Source organism: Danio rerio, chromosome 3 (genome assembly GCF_049306965.1).
Source record: "Danio rerio strain Tuebingen ecotype United States chromosome 3, GRCz12tu, whole genome shotgun sequence".
In the NCBI taxonomy this organism is placed as follows: Eukaryota; Metazoa; Chordata; class Actinopteri; order Cypriniformes; family Danionidae; genus Danio; species Danio rerio.
The window spans coordinates 5712185-5730158 of record NC_133178.1 but is presented as its reverse complement, the minus strand read 5'-3'; the positions used below and the strand labels follow the sequence as shown (position 1 = coordinate 5730158).

The window sequence follows — 17974 nt, the reverse complement described above, 5'->3', positions numbered from 1 at the left end:
GACTAGGAATAATAAATGGCAGAAAATGGCCAAACTACTTGCTCAACAAACAAATGTTTGCATGACTACACAGACCAAGTAGCATATTATAATAAGAAAATATTAAATTGCAACATCAAGCAGCGTAACGAGCAGTTGTTAACGTCAAAAAATGAATGGAAGTGAATGTGACCGGAAGTCGCGAGACAAAAAGATTCAAATGGCAGCACCCGCTCGACGGCGGAGAATAAGGTGAATAGGCTAGAGTAGTTATACTGACACTGTAAACATTTATTTTCATGCCCAACTGTGGGTTTACTATGAGAGAGAACACATATCAAATGCTTGCCTTAATCATAACTCTAAAATGTGATATGATCATTTAAATGAAGTGCACACTTTCGGTTTCATTTTGACTGCTAAGTGCTTGTTCATACTTCGTGCGGCTCTCAAACGATCACTCTGTGCCACAAACTGAATATTATTTAAAACTGTATTACCTGTTACTCGCAACATATGCAGGTTCTGTTCACTAAAGTAGACGCGCGCGCATCTATCATCAAGTAGAGCACACGCGCCCGCCCTGAAAACTCGCCTGCAACTCACGTCTTGTGTGATTTCCCGATCGCGACAACATCATTATATGTTAAGACAAAAATTACATTTTTAGGTGAATTATACCTTATAAATACAGTATGTGACTCATTCAACATCATCTGGAGGTGTCCAGGTCAGTGAGCAACGTATGTGAAACAATGAAAAGGCTCGTGCAGCCGCCTTTTCTTCTCTCCTGAACTTGAAAATATGATTGGCAGAATCGTAGAAATGCTGGATTAAGATCGTCTAGGGGGTCGAATCGAGATCGCGATCTTTTAACGATTAATTGTGCAGCTCTACTCAGTTGTATACATAGTAAGGTCTGTTCTTCTTTTTATCTCTATGTATGTACTGTTTAAGTTAGACCAGGGGTGTCCAAACTACGGCCCGCGGGCCATCTGCGGCCCGCAATCAGTTTTGTGGCGGCCCGCGAGGCTTTTTATAAATATCAATAGCATCTGGCCCGCTATACAAAAATGAACGTAATTCAATAAATAACCACCGGGTGTCGCTATTACATGCATTTAATTAAGCAGCAGTTCTTGTTATGATCTATCTATCTATCTATCTATCTATCTATCTATCTACACAGTTGAAGTCTGAATTATTTGCCCCTCTTTGATTTATTTCTTCTTTTTTAAATATTTCCCAAATGATGTTTAACAGAGCAAGGACATTTTCACAGTATGTCTGATAATATTTTTTCTTCTGGAGAAAGACTTTTGTTTTATTTCGGCTAGAATAAAAGCAGTTTTTAATTTTTTATGAACCATTTTAAGGTCAAAATTATTAGCTCCGTAAGTCTTCAGAACAAACCATTGTTGCCTAATTAACTTGCCTAATTACCTTAATTTGACTAGTTAACTTAACTAACCCAGTGAAGCATTTAAATGTCACTTTAAGCTGTATAGAAGTGTCTTGATAAATATCTAGTCAAATATTATTTACTATCGTCATGGCAAAGATAAAATAAATTAGTAATTAGAAATGAGTTACTACAGTAATATGTTTAGAAATGTGTGTGTGTGTGTGTGTATATCAAGCGGCAACCTCCTGCTCTCCCTCAGGAAGCCAATACGGAAGTAACTAAAACTGCAATTCATCCGAAATTCCGCTAGTCCTGGCCTCTCCTGGCTCCAAAACAGAGCAAATTTCAATTGAGCCCACTGTTAGAATGGCCAACTTTACAGCAGAAAAAAAGGTGTTTACAGCCTGGTACAAAAAAAGATTTTGGTTAATACAGGTAATATTACCCTTCATGACAACTGTGAGGGGGGTGAATTTTTTCATAACTTATCCGTTTCCTTTATATTAAGTTATATTAAGTTTGCATAATTAAGGGAGTGGCCACTTGAGTGACAGCTAGGTCTCGCTGGTCGCCGTCACGTCACCTCAGCTGAATCCTGCAGATTAGCCACTGAACTCGGCATATTTATCGTATTTCTGTGTTGTTTTATGTGGCTTTACACAGTCAACTGCCTTTTGGACTTGTTTCCCACAATTATTAGATGGCATGGCATGCTGAGGGCACTTAATTGTGCTCACAAAACATTCACGTGGCCTCCGTTTCCCATGTGAGTAAAGTTATATACTTATATACCATCTCTATACGTGTATTTGTTTTATTTAAGATCATTTATCGTTTATATTTATATTTAGAGCTGTAATGCATTCCAGAATCTGTCAGATTGATTAGCTGTAGGCTCTAGAACAGTCATCTGAAGCGTTGTCATACAGTTGTCATGCTGGATTTCATTAATAGTCTTACATTTACTAACACAGACTATATCTAAAGTGTTTGGAAGTAATTCGCGTTTTCCTCCTGTTGAAAAACGTCATAAGAACAATGTTTAGTGGCTCAATGTATTACAGCAGTGTTTTTAAAAGTCTAAACACTTTATTGATATAGTATACAACCAAGCACAAGTGGTCAGAATACAAACGAGTCACAGGTGATAAAGTATAAAGCGTTTCTCCCAAAGTAAAGTGTGTCTGAACCAGGTCCAAGCTAAATGCTAGCAGGTGTCTGTAGCTCCGCTCACTCTCCGCCTCTTTGCCCTTGTTTGGTATCCCGCCGTGGGTGTGATGACGCGTGACCAAAATGGCGACGGTTGGCCGCGCCTACTTGTGGCTTCTTTTGCGCTCTTCAGAAACCTATGGGTGACGTCACGGATACTACGTCCATATATTTTACAGTCTATGGTGTATATATATATATATATATATATATATATATATATATATATATATATATATATATATATGCGTGTCTGTGTGATATGTAAAATTTGGCCCGCGACAATGTTTTTTTTTTTTTTGCATCTGGCCCTCGGCCCAAAAAGTTTGGACACCCCTGAGTTAGACCATACGTGACTAGTTTAACCTTTCTGTATACATTACACAGCTAGGCTATATGTGACCACTTTAACATCTGTTTATCACCAGACAAGATCTGGATACATGATGATTTAACAAGATATATGTTTGGGTGAGAGGTAAGGCTGAAATATAGATGGTCAGAAATGAAGCATGAGCGTTGATGTAACTGTGATTCATCCTGTATGTCACTAATATCATTGTGGGCGTTACAACTAGATAAGAAGAGAACACACACTGCTATTGGTCTCACATCTGCAGAAACCTGTGTTCTGTATGATTGTCTGATCTTCTTTGCAAAGAATAAAACTTTAAAAGACACTTTGGGTAAGACTTTGTCTTCTTTACCACTGAGAGAGCCTCCTTAAAGAAAATAGCCACTACAAAGGTATACCACGGTTTAGAAAAGTCAAGGTTTTAAAACAGACACAATTTTCTGCTATGCCGTTCCTGTGGTATATGACAGATTTTTTACTTAGCTTTTTTTTGTTTAGTTTCTTAGGATCACAGTATCTCCAGCAGAAAAGATATCTAAATTGCCTTTTTAAACTGGAAATAAATCTGTGTTTCTGAAACTAATGAAGACAGCAGAAGTCAAAGATTCATTTGAATTATTCAGCCTGACATGTTAAAATATTTTGTGTTCAAAGGGGGAAAAGTTTTTTTTTTTTTTTTTTTTACCCAGACATTTAAAAAGAGCAAATATTAGAGCAATAATCACAATACCGTCAAACAATTATATGTTTATCCAAGGTTATCATACTCTCAGAATCTTATACCGGCCCATGCCCACACTGGAGAGACCATTCACATGTTCTCAATGTGGGAAGAGTTTCAGATGATCGACACACGATCATACACACGTCAAGAGTAGGGCTGGGCGATATGACAAAAACTCTATTTTTTGTTTCAATATTAAACAATAAATTGATAAATTACTATGTAAGTTGTTAATGCTTCCAGCTTTAAAAGTTATTATCACAACAATGACTTATGCTACAAAAATTAGAGAGTTGATTAAATTACAATTTAAAATATTGTTTATTAACAGACACAGATTACACATTTGACCTTAAATTAAAACAAATAGAAAAATACATTTAAAAAGACTAATCTGTTCAAGGTCTGGCATTACGAGGTGAATTAAACGTGCAAAACGTAAACAAAAATATACACTACAACTTCCAGCAAGTCCAAACTAATTGTGAAGCTTTTCGGGTGTTTCAGGTGATGGAGTATGCCGGTCGTGTTGGCAGATTTGGCTTTCACAAACCATTGACATACTTTTTTCATACTAAGTTTTTTCATCCGTCAAATAAACACGGCAGGGCTACTAACTCAAATCAATCCCTACATTGAAAACACACATCTTTAATGCTTCACTATATCACAAACCTCTGTCAACTACTTTAATACAAGTCATTATTAAAGATTAAGGGCTCTATTTTAACGATCTAGGCACAAAGTCTAAAGCGCATGGCACAAAAGCATTAAGGGCGTGTCTGAATCCACTTTTGCTATGGATGGAAAAATGTGGTCTGCACCATAGCGCATGGTCTAACAGGGTTGTGCTTATTCTCGTAATAAGTTATAGGTGTGTTTTGAGAATTAACCAATCAGAGTCTCATCTCCCATTCCCTTTAAGAGTCAGTTGCGTCATCATGGCACATTTGCTATTTACATGGCGGACTTTGGAAGTGGAAAAACTGAACAGCTCACTAGTGAGAAAACGGTTAAACAGCATCTGCAGCGCGAGCATAAAGAACGAGCCTCCTCCATTCGGCTTCTTTCACTTTCTATTTTTCTGTGGATAAGGAAACATTGTTGTATGCATTCCTCTGAAGACATTAGCCTACATATTTAATTTAGTTTAAGCACAACAATTTGTTTTAAAACTGTTTCTAAATTCAGTTCTGATTTCCAGCAAACGAATAAATGAGCAGTAATAATGAAGTGTGAATCAGAATCGGCAGGCTAGCGCAGAAGCACCATTGAATATACTGGGGTAAAATAAACGCTCATATAAAGACATGGCAGGGGAAAATGTAATTGAATGCAGTGCTTCTTGTACAATCTGAGACCCACTATATATCAGATATCACTCAGCTAGTGGAGATCGCAGATTTTTAAGGAAAACAGACCTTAAACTCGCCGATTTTGCATTGGCATACAGTTCACCAGAAGTTGTTAATCCAGGTTACTGGCAAAATAAAAGTCCTATTAGCATGCTTCGGCATATACCCTATTAAAAACTTCTCATAGGCATCTGATGTAAAATTATAAAATAAGAGCCCTTTAAACCTTATACAAAACACTGTTTGGCCCTGATTAAACAAATATTTATAATAATAATAAAACTATTAGATTTAACAGGCCAGTTTTACCTCAGATTGACAGTGAACATTACCAAAGTGTCAGCTAAACACTTCTCATGGGTATATGTTTCTTTCCTTATTTATGTTTCTTTCCTTCTTTATCAGGTCATAATTTTTGAGTGTATCACACAAAACCAAGATAAAAAACGCTTAACGTAGTTTAAACATTTTTAAAGAAAATATAAAGTCAACCCAAAACACTTCATAATAGGTGCAGTCCTAAAACTGAACCTACAGGCAGCCAATCAGCTTTCTCGGAGCCAGCTACAGGCAGCCAATCAGCTTTCGCTGGTCAGCGTGCAGGCAAATATCCCGCCCACGGCGCTTATTCTGAGGCGGAGATCGGAGAGAGCAGAACTTTGCTGTTTGAGGATTAATGTGTTTAATTCCTCTTCTGTTACAGGTGTTGTTCGTCTGTTCAGAGTAAGTGTATGATATCTGACCATAGTAGCGTTCGCAGACTTGCGGGAATTATCTTGCGGTGTGAACCGCTTTAACATATGTGCTCAATGCTAATATACTCTCTTGTTTTTAGCTCGATGCTACGCTGTAAACACTCTTGTAATGTCTTACTCACGGGTTATCTGGACACCTTTCATTTGTGTCTCCATCTAATTCATTCACTAAGAGGTAGTTTAATGCTGATTATATTGACTATTGACTGTTTAACTGAACATATGCTTGTGTAAACTCTTGAAGAGACGCAAACGCTTTATTTTGCAGTAAAGCAGAATTTGGGATTAGTATAATAATATAAAACACTTAATTCATTAAAATATTGAGAGATAAATGTAAGCAATCAGAGACATGATCACGCTGCACACATGACATGTAGAATCGGCCACTCAAGACTTACACACACATTTATTGAACAGGGGAGAAACACCTATTTGTAGCTTGTGTGAGAATATTTTGATGATAAAACATATTTTAATAGGATGTATTTTTAAAATGATATTAGAGAGTGTTTTAATCCAGGAAATATTTTGAGGAAAGCGTTTCAAAAATGTGTTTTCTGGAGGATTTTTACAATTTTACAGACTTTTTATCAGTGTTGTTGTTTTTATATTTTTAATATAATTATTGATGTTTCAGGAACAGTTATGATTGTAAATTATGTACTGAATATTTAAGGCAAGGGTTTCTGTTATAAATGCAGGAATATTTCCATCAGGCTCAAGTGAAGAGTTTACTGAAGGACAGCGAGAACATGAGTGATCCAGAACCCTGCAGAATTAAACCTGAAGATACTGAACAACAAATAGGTTGGTGTTTATTCCTGATTCTTCATTAATAAGCCTGAAGAACAATAATGATGAAAAGCATTAAACAGTTGACCTCCTAGGAAGGTTCTTCACTGTTCAATGTTTTTAGCATTTATAGAAAATGGCATTCACAGTGGTTCCCTGCAGTCCCAAAGCTTTAGAAATGACCTTGTAACCTTTTCCAGACCGGCAGATCTCAAATATTTTCTTTCTCATTTGTGTTTAAATTTCTTTGGATCTCAGAATGTTTTCTAGCTTTAGAGGCTCTTTTGGTCTACTTCACTTTGTCAGGCAGGTCCTATTTAGAAGTGATTACTTGATTGCTAACAGGTGAGGCAGTAACGCCAAATAATCATGCATTTTTGTTGGGGTTTTTCCCAGTTGTGAAGGGGTACAATTTGTCATTATTACTGTTGATCATCAGTTGGCCATATTAACCCTATAGATAGGCCTATGCTAAAAGTTTTGGGCTTTTATATAGAGTGCTATGGAGAAAAACGGCAAATTATGGTGTGCGTGCAGAAATACACTTACTATGTTTACTCTGTTCTGAAAGCTAAATTGATATTTTTTTCTTAAACATATCAAGGTAAATGTGCAAAGGTCTGTCATTCTCTCTCTCTCTCTCTCTCTCTCAATTCAATATTTGCTTTATTGGCGTTACAAATATATTGCCAAAGCAGTTATAGTTACATAAAATAGTGTTAAAAAGTTATAAAGTACATAAAAATAAAAGAACATACATATTTATTAAAAAAATACCAGAAACAGTAGTAGTACAAGTAATAAATATTTATATATATATATATATATATATATATATATATATATATATATATATATATATATATATATATATTAGTGCTGTCAAAATTAGTGCGTTAACGCATGCGATTAATTTGAAATATTTAACGCATTAAAAAAATGAACGCAGTTGCAGTTTTTTTTTTTTTTTTTTTTCCTTTTGTGGTTGACGTGTTCAACATGCAATGAAATATGGATAAGACCAAGGAAGCACTTTGTTACGGCAAGTTTCAGTATAAAACAATTAATGTGGCATTACCAGGCTCTCCAGCGTTTCCTCCAGAATTTCATGCAATTTCGGGTGTTTCATTTTTAACTTTCGACTTTTGTTTTAATGGAATTGATACCACATGGCGAACAGAAAGAAAAACCTACGCATTTCATGACTCAGTGGTCCTTTAAGGTAATCAAAAATAGCTGTTTATATTGTAGACTCTTAATAAGAGTGTTATCTTAATCATATTAAAATCGGAGTATTGGTGTCCATTTAAGTTTGACGTGTTTCCCCCTTAAACACAACTTTTGTAAAGTGTTTGCTTCGCGTTGTTGTGTCAGAATCCTTGTGATATACAGCCATACTTTAGAACGCTTAGTTTAAGCAAATTTGATCATGCGTGTTGAATTTGAAGGCAATTGCTCTGGCTGCCCTGTCCTGCACGCGTTCTGTCTGTGTGTGTGTGTGTGTGTGTGTGTGTGTGTGTGTGTCTGCGTTTCTTAGCAACAAACCTGCATAAACCTGCCTAAACGTCGTTGTCCGTAGCCACTAAATCAAAAAGTTACGAATTGCCATGAGATTGTGTTGCACTCTCAGCTCACATCATTCAAAAGAAAAGGTCCACGTTGTCCCCCTATAATGTCAACAGACTGGACAGTTTTAGCAACTGTCTGAATGTAAAGGAGAACGGAGTAAAATTGATTCTACTTTATAATTAATGTTCTCAACTCACAGCAATACAACTTTACAACGAGTACAATTGTTTGTATACTTTATCAATTCTTTATTATAATTTTCCATATCTGCAATTCCTGTATTTTGCCATTTTTTTTTTCAGTCCACTTAGAATCCAACATGGAAATCAAATGTTTTCTTTATTGGCATTGATTGTTTTGAAATTTAAATGTCATTAACATGCCTGTGTTTTAATTTCTGTAATAAATATGGCTGTCAAGCAGGATCTTGATGGTTTATTGTGGGTATGTTGTTTACATGAAGAAATCTGTGTTACAAGTAAACAAAAATTCTAATAACAATTATTTTTTAAATTTGAATAGTTTTTGTCTTGCGTTTACATTAATTTTACATTTGTATAGCCAAAATGACAAGTTTCAGTCTTTTAAATGTGATTAATCGCTTTTTAATTTTCAAAAAAAGTGTGATTAATTAATTAGTTTTTTTTATCGATTGACGGCACTAGTGTATATATAATATTTACATAAAAAAATAGATGAATAATATCTATTATTCAATATATCATTTTTATTAAAAAAAACTGCCACAAACATAATGAAACGGTAGTCAATTTGCCCAGAGTGTTTATAGTTGAGTTTTTGAAAAGTTCCACAGCATTTTCCCAACATATGTCAAAATAAGATGTCACCAAAAATCTGTCCATTTGCTGAAACACTAAGAAACTTGTGGCCAAATTATCACCCCGAGTGGATGAAAACAACCCAGCAGCACACAAGGGTTAAAAGTGCACTTTTCAGGCTTAATGCAGATGTGTTACATTTGTAAGGCTTGAAGCCTACGCTGCTATTCTGAATAATAGTCGGAAACAGAAAGCAGTTGAAGGATGGCGTGTTTAAATCCATTATATATCTGACTCCAGTCTTATTAATCTGACTCCATTAAAGTTGTTATCATCACTAATAAAGAGAAAGAATCTCTACGTCTTAAAGCAGGCAAAGATGTTTATTGAGTTACATGTTTAAATATACAGACAGTAGAATAAAACAAACTAGCATACTGTATAAAGAAATTAGCTGTAACGTATGCACTGCTGAGCAACAAAAACAGTGAAGCTGCCTTTGTTAGCATATGAGGCTACGCACTCGTGTGCGGGAGATGCAGAGTAAAAGCCATTCTCCCAGATCAACAGTTACCTTTCCCTATTATACCCTGAGCAGAGCATTGTCAAACAAGAGTGAAAACCAACCCCCAAAACCAGCTGAACATGAGAGCAAAGTTCAGGAGATGAAGTGGGGGAGAAGTACATTAACATACTCTCCTCAGGCCATGACTAACAATAGTAAATATATTGTAGATTGAAACACAATTAATCAATGTCTCTGTTGATTTCATCACTACAACACTGAAGTCATGAACTGTCAAATCACACCAAACATAGTAAAGTTATATGAAGGAAGATCACGAGCAGATGAATTGTGTATGGTGAAGAGCACATGGTTACTGGAAGCACATGGCAGAGATGTGTATTGGAGCTGTGAGGAACCACTACAGGAGGACCCATCCCATGCTTAGAATGTCTCAGTAGTCCTTCATTAGCATAGAAGGAATAGCATATATTTTCTCAACTTACACATTAATGTGCATCACATTTCCAGCCACGTTTCTACTTTCGTGTCTAAAGGCGCGAGCCAGGGTCAGTCGCGTTTTTACTAGCCGCGTTTCCACTATCGCGCATAAAGGGAGCGAGCCAAGGCCGGTGGCGTTTTCACTAGCCGCGTTTCCACTATCGCGCCTAAAGCGAGCGAGCGAGCCAGGGTGAGCCAAGGCCAGTGGGGTTTCCACTGTCACTTCCGGGGCCTAATCGGGCCAAAGCGGGGCTTTCTTGGGGCCAACGGCTGGCCTTTTTCGGCCCGCCGAATACCTTGGGCCAGCTGGGGCTTCGGGGCGGAGTGAAAGGAGAGGCGGGCAGTTTTCTGATCGCACATGAGTACATGAGCCAAACACAAATAAAGAAATAAGGGAAAGAAAACATCTGGCCTTATAGTCTGGGGTCTTTTTGCGTATGATCGCCCTTATGTTTCCCTTTTAAATGTAAGGCTGCTGCATACAATAATAAAGTAGTTTTAATTTATAGTGACGTTTTTTGCTGCGTCCTCCTTTATGTTTCAATAACGCATAATAATCTTTACACCATATTAAAGACACAACAGACAGTAAAAGTTTTCCAGAGTTTTTGTCAAGTTTAAAATGTTTGTTTGTGCGCGTTTAAATGCCTGGCTGTATGTGTGTGTGAGACCGGGCAAAAGCGCTCCTTCACAGCTCTGTTGATTCCGCGAGCGGCTTTTTCCTTTATTTATTTTGGAGATTAAACAATATAAATGCAACAGAAAGACACAAAACTTAACAAATTACGTGCCCACTTTTGTAGACTTTAAACAATGTATTGTCATATCTTGATCAAATAGCCTGAGCTATATTGAAATATAATTTAAAGAATTACAAATATCGGATTTATATAAAATCACATTAAATAAATAAACCAATATAAAATAAACAAAAGCTAACTACAACAATGTAGGTAGCCTATATACAATACATAGATCAAACCGTTTTAAAGCCACATATAGCCTATAACTTTCATTTTACAAAGACCTGTCTGAAAAAAAAGATTCTAGATATTTTCTAAAAACAAACACCGAAGGTTTGAAATATTTATATAAAGTAAATATTTGTATAAGTAAATATTTAGGCTATAAAGTATTTGGATACGATGATATTAATCAAATCGCGCAAACAGAGCATTAGGTGAAAGCAGAATCTAGCCTATACCTTTTTTCTGTCACTCCTGCGCTGCGCTCGCTGCTTTAAACGCATCGGGAGAAAGCCCAAACACAAAATGTGTTCTATATCCTCAAACAACTGTTTATGTTTTAATTTGATGATGTTTAAATTTATAAATGAAACTTTAAATGAAGAGCTTTAGTGAACAGCTGCCGAGCACAACAAATATGGCTATATTTTATTAGGCTACTCGCTCTTGTGCTGAAAACTTAACACGACGTCTCAAAACGAGGATGTTATAAAATACATGCCATATCGAGTTATAAAGGAGAATTTCTGTGGCTTTATATTATGGATGTGTGCACTCACTGTGTTGGGTCCCTCCGTTAGTGGCGAGAGCACTATGCACAATGCCAACAGTCGGTCGGCGAGTAAACAAATGTAATGAATGGAAATACATATCTGTGTAGATATACATACTATATAGAAATACATACTATATAGTATGAATGGAAATACACAGGTCTGTGCGTATAGACATTTCATGTACTGCTGTACAGTAACCTGTCGTTTGTTTGTTTTTTTTTGTCTTCATTTTAATGGTTTGGTTTCGTGATGATTCTATGGTGTGCTTTATCTGCCTGTCCTGATTCCCACTGAAGTGGTCAGGTTGTGTGACGTTTGATTCGGGGACGTTCTGGGGGCGGTGTTTGCGTGACGCGCTGTGAGCTACTAGCCCGACAGTGGAAACGCAACATGATTTCAGCCTCATTTCTCAACCTCCCGGGCTATTGGCCCGGCCCGATTAAAGCCCTGGCTCGCACTGGCCCGATAGTGGAAATGCGGCTACTGTCACTTCCGGGGCTTAATCGGGCCAAAGCAGGGCTTTCTTGGGGCCAGCGGCCGGCCTTTTTCGGCCCGCCGAATACCTTGGGCCAAAGAGAGCCTGCAGGGGCTTTGGGGTGGAGTGAGAGGCAGAGTTTGCCCGAGTCTGGTAAAGCACATGAGTACGTGCACCAAAAAATGTATTTAATTAGGGAAAGAAAAACAAAGCTGGTCAGTTTAAGATGGGCTATTCCATAAAACACCTTATAGGCTGGGGGTCTTTTTGTTTATGATCGCCCTTATGTTTCCCTTTTAAATGGAAGGCTGTTGCATAAAAAAAAAGTCATTTTATTTTATCAGTGATATTTCTTCGCTGGGTCCTTAATGATGTTTCAATAACGCATAATGATCTTTACACCACATTAAAGACACAGCCGCCAGTAATTTTCTGTTGGTGAGAGTTTTTGTGAAATTTAAATAGTGTGTTTGTGCATGAAATGTGCGCGTTTAGATGCATGTGTGTGTGTGTGTGAGAGAGACTGGGCAATGGATGCTGTGAGCAGCTGGGTTAATTTCTTTATTTAATTTTGGAGATAATGCAAAATATGAATACAACAGAGAGACATGAAATTTGACAAACGACATGTCCACTTTTGTAGGCTCAACACAATAGTGTCATATCAAGATAAAATAGCTTAAACTATATTGAATTCATTCAAAGAATTACAAATATCGAATATAAAATCACATTAGATGAACCAATATAAAACAAACGAACACTATAACAGTTTAGGTATATACAATACAAATAAATTAAACCATTTCAAACCATTTAAACTTTTTTTTTTTTTACAAAGGCCTCTCTGAAAAAAAAAAAAAACTTTTTTCTAAAAACCATAAACAATGAAGGAGTGTTGAAATATTATTTATAAAGTATTTGAACACTATTATATTAATCAAATCATGCAATAAGACCGTTTTTGGGTGAGTGAAACCATCAGATACTACCTTATTTTCTGTCATCCAGTCGTGCACTGCTTTACAAATGGATTAGGAAAAACTGCATGTGAATAATGTGTTGTATGTCCTCAAACAAGTGTTTATGTTTATAACATGGTCATATAAAATAATTGTAGAGCTTTATTAGTGAATATCTGCTGGGCACAACGATATATATGCTATAGCCTATTTTATTACTTGCTCTTATGTCCTGAAACACTTCACTAAATAAAGGGGAATTACCTATTACGCTGAACTGGGTGGGGTGTGTGACGTTTGATTTGGGGGATGGTCTTGGGGCGGGGTTTGCGAGATGCGGCGTGAGCTACTAGCCCAATAGTGAAAACGCGACATGATTTCAGCCTCACTGCTCAAGCTCCCAGGCTATTGGCAGTAACTCGACAGTGAAAATGCAGCTCATGTTTTAGTGCGTCTTGACGTCAGCTTTTGATGAGAGTTTTAAAGACTTAATAAAAAAACTGATCTCTTTTTTTTATTTCAGACTTAATTGAAGAAAATGTGGCAAGTAAAGAGGAGGAACATCATGTCAAAGTTGAGGAAAAAATTAATTTACAGACATGCAGTGTTTTAAAAACGAGAGACAAGAAACCATTGACATGCGCTCAGTGTGGAAAGAGCTTCAGCCAATCATCAATCCTTACTCCACACATGAAGATCCACACTGAAGAGAAACCATTCACATGCACTGAATGTGGGAAGAGTTTCAGACAAATATCAACCCTTAATACACACACAATCCTCACTGGAGAGAAACCATTCAGATGCACTCTGTGTGGGAAGAGCTTCACCTTCTCATCAAACTATACTAAACACTTGAGGATCCACACTGGAGAGAAACCGTTCACATGTTCTCAGTGTGGGAAGAGATTTAGCGTCTCGTCATCTCTTAAGCAACACATGAGGATCCACACTGGAGAGAAACCATTCACCTGCACTCAGTGTGGGAAGAGCTTCAGACAAAGATCAACCCTTTGTAGACACATGGAGATCCACACTGGAGGGAAACCGTTCACGTGCACTCAGTGTGGGCAGAGTTTCAGACAAATGGCAACCCTTAAAGGACACATGGAGATCCACACTGGAGAGAAACCGTTCAGATGCACTCAGTGTGGAAAGAGTTTCACCTTCTCATCAAACTATAATAAACACATGAGGATCCACACTGCAGAGAAACCATTCACATGTTCTCAGTGTGGGAAGAGCTTCAGCATCTCGTCATCCTTTAATCAACACATGAGGATCCACACTGGAGAGAAACCATTCACCTGCACTCAGTGTGGGAGGAGTTTCAGACAAATATCAACCCTTAATAGGCACATGAAGATCCACGCTAGAAAGAGACTATTCAGATGCACTCAGTGTAGGAAGAAATTCAGTAAACCTTCACATCTTAAACTACACATGAAGGTCCACACTGGAGTAGACATGGAACTATAACTGTTTTCAAGGTGTGGTGGAAAATTCATTTTATTCATCTTATATTTACAAATTTTTATACGTAGTAAGGTCTGTTCTTATTTTCATCTCTATAGCCGCTTTTCCACTATCGTGTCGAACCGTTCTAAGAACACTTCGGTACGGTTACGGTTGTTTCTCCATTGAGCCTGGAATGGCGCAGCATGATTACAAAGCGTTCTCAGCACAGTTAGACAACAATGCTGAACTGTGCCGACAGATTCTGTATGTTGACGTCACGGCTTTGTTGCCTAGCTGCCACAGCTAGCTCAGCAGAAGAGCGCTAGTCATCAGACATCCACAAGTAAAGAACACTACATTCAATATAAAAAAATGGTACAGGTCTAAACAATACAGTTTGAAAAGGGTTTAAGGGTGCTTTCACATCTGTAGTTCGCTTCATTTGGTCCAGACCAAGGGCAATAAATGATACATTGTTGCATTTTCTGCCGTCTTTGGGTCGTTTTCACACCACACTGCTGGCTTTGGTCCGACCCAGCTGAAACGAACCAAAATGCAGTCATCTGATAAAATCCACATCTCTCATTGGCCAGATGTTAGTGAACATAGTTCCTAAACTGCTTATTGATTGGTCAGAATTCACGTGCGGGAAAATGCCAATGAACTCCCGCAAGTAAACAAACCGGCAGACACAAAATGTCGTTTTTACTCTGGAGGGACGACTGCGCTGGCTGATTGTATGCCTGCTTTAGACAAACTTTACATTTCGAGAAATGAAGCGCGGCTGGAAAACAGTGTTTAATGCATCGCTCGTCACTTCAGGAGGAGGCGTGAATTAATGTAGCTAAACTGCGACATGGTCATCTTGCGGAAATATTACAACGATCCATCAGGTAATGTTTTCCCCTCTCTCTCTCTCTGTTGGTAAAGTGCTGTCAGCAAATATTTTTCCTCCATATCCCATAATGCACAGCACATCGGCCTACAGCAGCTGAATTAGTCCCAAAGGCGCAGTGCTTTTTGCGGTTTTACCTGTTTTAGTACGGATCATATTCTAACCACAAACGAATCGCTCCAGGGTTCGTTTGAAAGCGTACCGAGACCACCTCTTCAGGCAGGTCTCGGTACGGTTATTTAATCCGCTTTTGGTGCGCACTCGAGTACGATTGCTGCATTTTCACCTGCCCAAACGAACCGCACCAAGAGGAAAAACGAACTCTAGTGCGATTCAATCGAACTAAATAAGGCAGGTGTGAACGCACCCTAAAACCACCGAGCAGTCTCTGGCAGAGAAGTGAATAATTCGTTTCATTCTTTCGAAGATTAATAAAGTTATTATTTCATTGACTTGAATACAATTAACCATGTATGATATAATTACTAACCTGTCATCTAAAATCTTAGAAATCATAAAATAGCTTACTGTTTTGTTCATGGCTAGAGCTTGAATAATTAGTTTGAAATCCTAGGCAATAAGACCTTTAATTCGTCTGACTGAGTGTGTGTTTATTGAACGCAGCGCTGTATTTGATAGCACAAAACTCTGAGAGAGAACTTTACCAACTACATGCGGTGCTGAAAGACTTTTTCCTGCTGTGCATCATATAAAGACACTCTTAACATCATTGATGTCCAAGTTCCACAACAACATCGCCATATCCATGGAATACGCAAACCTGCAGACACTTTGAACAGGAAATAAATGCACTATTTAATTCAAAGCCCAGACGGCTTGTTAATTTAATACTAGCAAAACCATGAAGGACAATTACGGTGTGTTGTAATGTCGGCGTCCACGTCTTCGGTAGAAAGTTAACTCTTTCTTTAATTGTTTTTGGACTTTGCTTGAAAGCTTTACAGAGTGGCACTGTAGCTGTCAAAGGTACTGTTGTATGATTTATATTATAGCCTATATATGCACTAATAAACTAGTCAAATAAATAAATAAATTAAATAAATATAGATTCTTAAGTGTCTGTATTGCTTTTACTCAAAAAATACCACTAGTTTTTGACAATTGTTTTATAAGAATAAAATGAGCAATTTTCATCATTTCAGCTATAGGCCATTATGTGATTCAGTTATACATAAGTTGGACATTTATGGGGGCATGTTAACATGTTTCTGTGTTTTAGTTTTTTGTTCTGTGTGATCTTTAATATAGCTATGCAAATATTTTCTAAAACGTCAAGCAGGAATTTATCTACTGCTTGTTAGTTAATTATTAAGACTAAAAATGAATTGAAATAACAAAAATAAAAATATAAAAGAGAAAAAGAGCAGCATTTTGCTGAACATAATAGTATTTTTTATGCTTTACATCCTGATATATATGTGTTGTTTCATATGCGTTTTTATTTCACTTGCTGCATTCGTTATTTAAAGGGCACCTATGGTGAAAAAAATCTACTTTTTAAGCTGTTTGCACAGATGTATATGTTGGTATAGTGTATAGACCGTCATATTGGGGTGAAATGAACACACACAGTGCTTTTTTTTTGTTTTATTTGTTTTTTTGTTTGTTTTTTCAATTGAACAACATAAAAACGGTGGACCAATTGGAGCGGTTTTCAGACCGACCGGAACTTGACGTAGGAGTGCTGTCCCCCAGCTCGCTGAACTAATTGACAGCTTCGGGTTGTAACATGTCCCAGTAGTCACTTGTATAATCATACCAACAAGACCAGATGTGCGCAAAGCAACCGGGAATTAAAGGTCTGTTCAGTTGGCTAGGATCATCAGTCATCATCAAATGTGCGTTTCACATGTTTAAAATGTTTTAAAACAGTGCACGTGTGTAATTAATTACAGCGATTTACTTCAGCTTTACTTCATCAGCACAGCCGCGAGTCAGAACAATTATGAAAGAAGACGCTTCAATCCCGATTTGTGGACGTTAAATCAGGTTTATTGTGCATTACCATAACAGATCTCCACACAGCAGTAGAAATTAGCCTGTATCCTGTCACATTTGCGTGCAAAAAGAATGCAAAGCTAAACGCGCTCTATTTGTCTGTGTGTGTGTCGGTCTGTATCTCGTGTGTTTGTGTGCGCTCGTGTGAACTTTGTACATTGACGTTGTGTGTTGATGCATCTCCACAACAAATACTCATTGGTAAAGTTCTTACTGTTGTATTTCTCACAAACGCTACGTGAGATGTTCTTCCTTTAAGTCTGGCTGTTGTCTGACGCAGGCGAGGGAGAAGATTAAGGCACGCAGAAAGGCATGTAGAAACTGTAGGCGGGGAGGACTCGCCTTTAAGGTGCAGTACGACAAAACAACCCCCTGGTGGAAAAATGTGTAAAGTAGAATCTAGTAAAAGGTATAATGAAAAATCTGATGGGTGTTTTGAGCTGAAACTTTACAGACACATTCTGGAGATGCAAAACACTTGTATTAAATCTGAAAAAGGGGTAACCTAGGTGCCCTTTAATGTTTGAGTACTGAAACAAATAACACCCATCGCTTAAAGGGTTATATTTTACCATCAAAATGTAGTATATTTTATATCATTGTCATCTTTTTTGATATAAATCCGCTGTGTGATTTAATTGATTGTTAAAAAAGAAATAATTTAAGTGCTATATTTTTATTCGTAATAGTGACCGCTTACTTTTGACAAGGC

The 17974-nt window shown here is 37.4% G+C and overlaps 2 protein-coding genes across 2 annotated transcripts in view; both read left to right on the top strand.

The window, feature by feature from the left end:
- Nucleotides 1–5654: 5654 nt before the first annotated feature.
- On the top strand, nucleotides 5655–16625 carry LOC110437722 (uncharacterized). Its single transcript, XM_021471334.3, has 3 exons — nucleotides 5655–5750; nucleotides 6502–6592; nucleotides 13414–16625. The coding sequence occupies exons 2-3, from the start codon at nucleotides 6538–6540 to the stop codon at nucleotides 14367–14369; spliced, it is 1011 nt and encodes a 336-aa protein (XP_021327009.1). The 5' UTR covers nucleotides 5655–5750; nucleotides 6502–6537; the 3' UTR covers nucleotides 14370–16625.
- Nucleotides 6526–17974, top strand: part of LOC137487318 (uncharacterized) — a 28086-nt gene continuing 16637 nt past the window's right edge. Inside the window, exon 1 of the mRNA XM_073944060.1 lies at nucleotides 6526–6592. The gene's annotated coding sequence lies outside the window, so the exon portion shown is untranslated. The remainder of the gene's footprint in view (nucleotides 6593–17974) is intronic.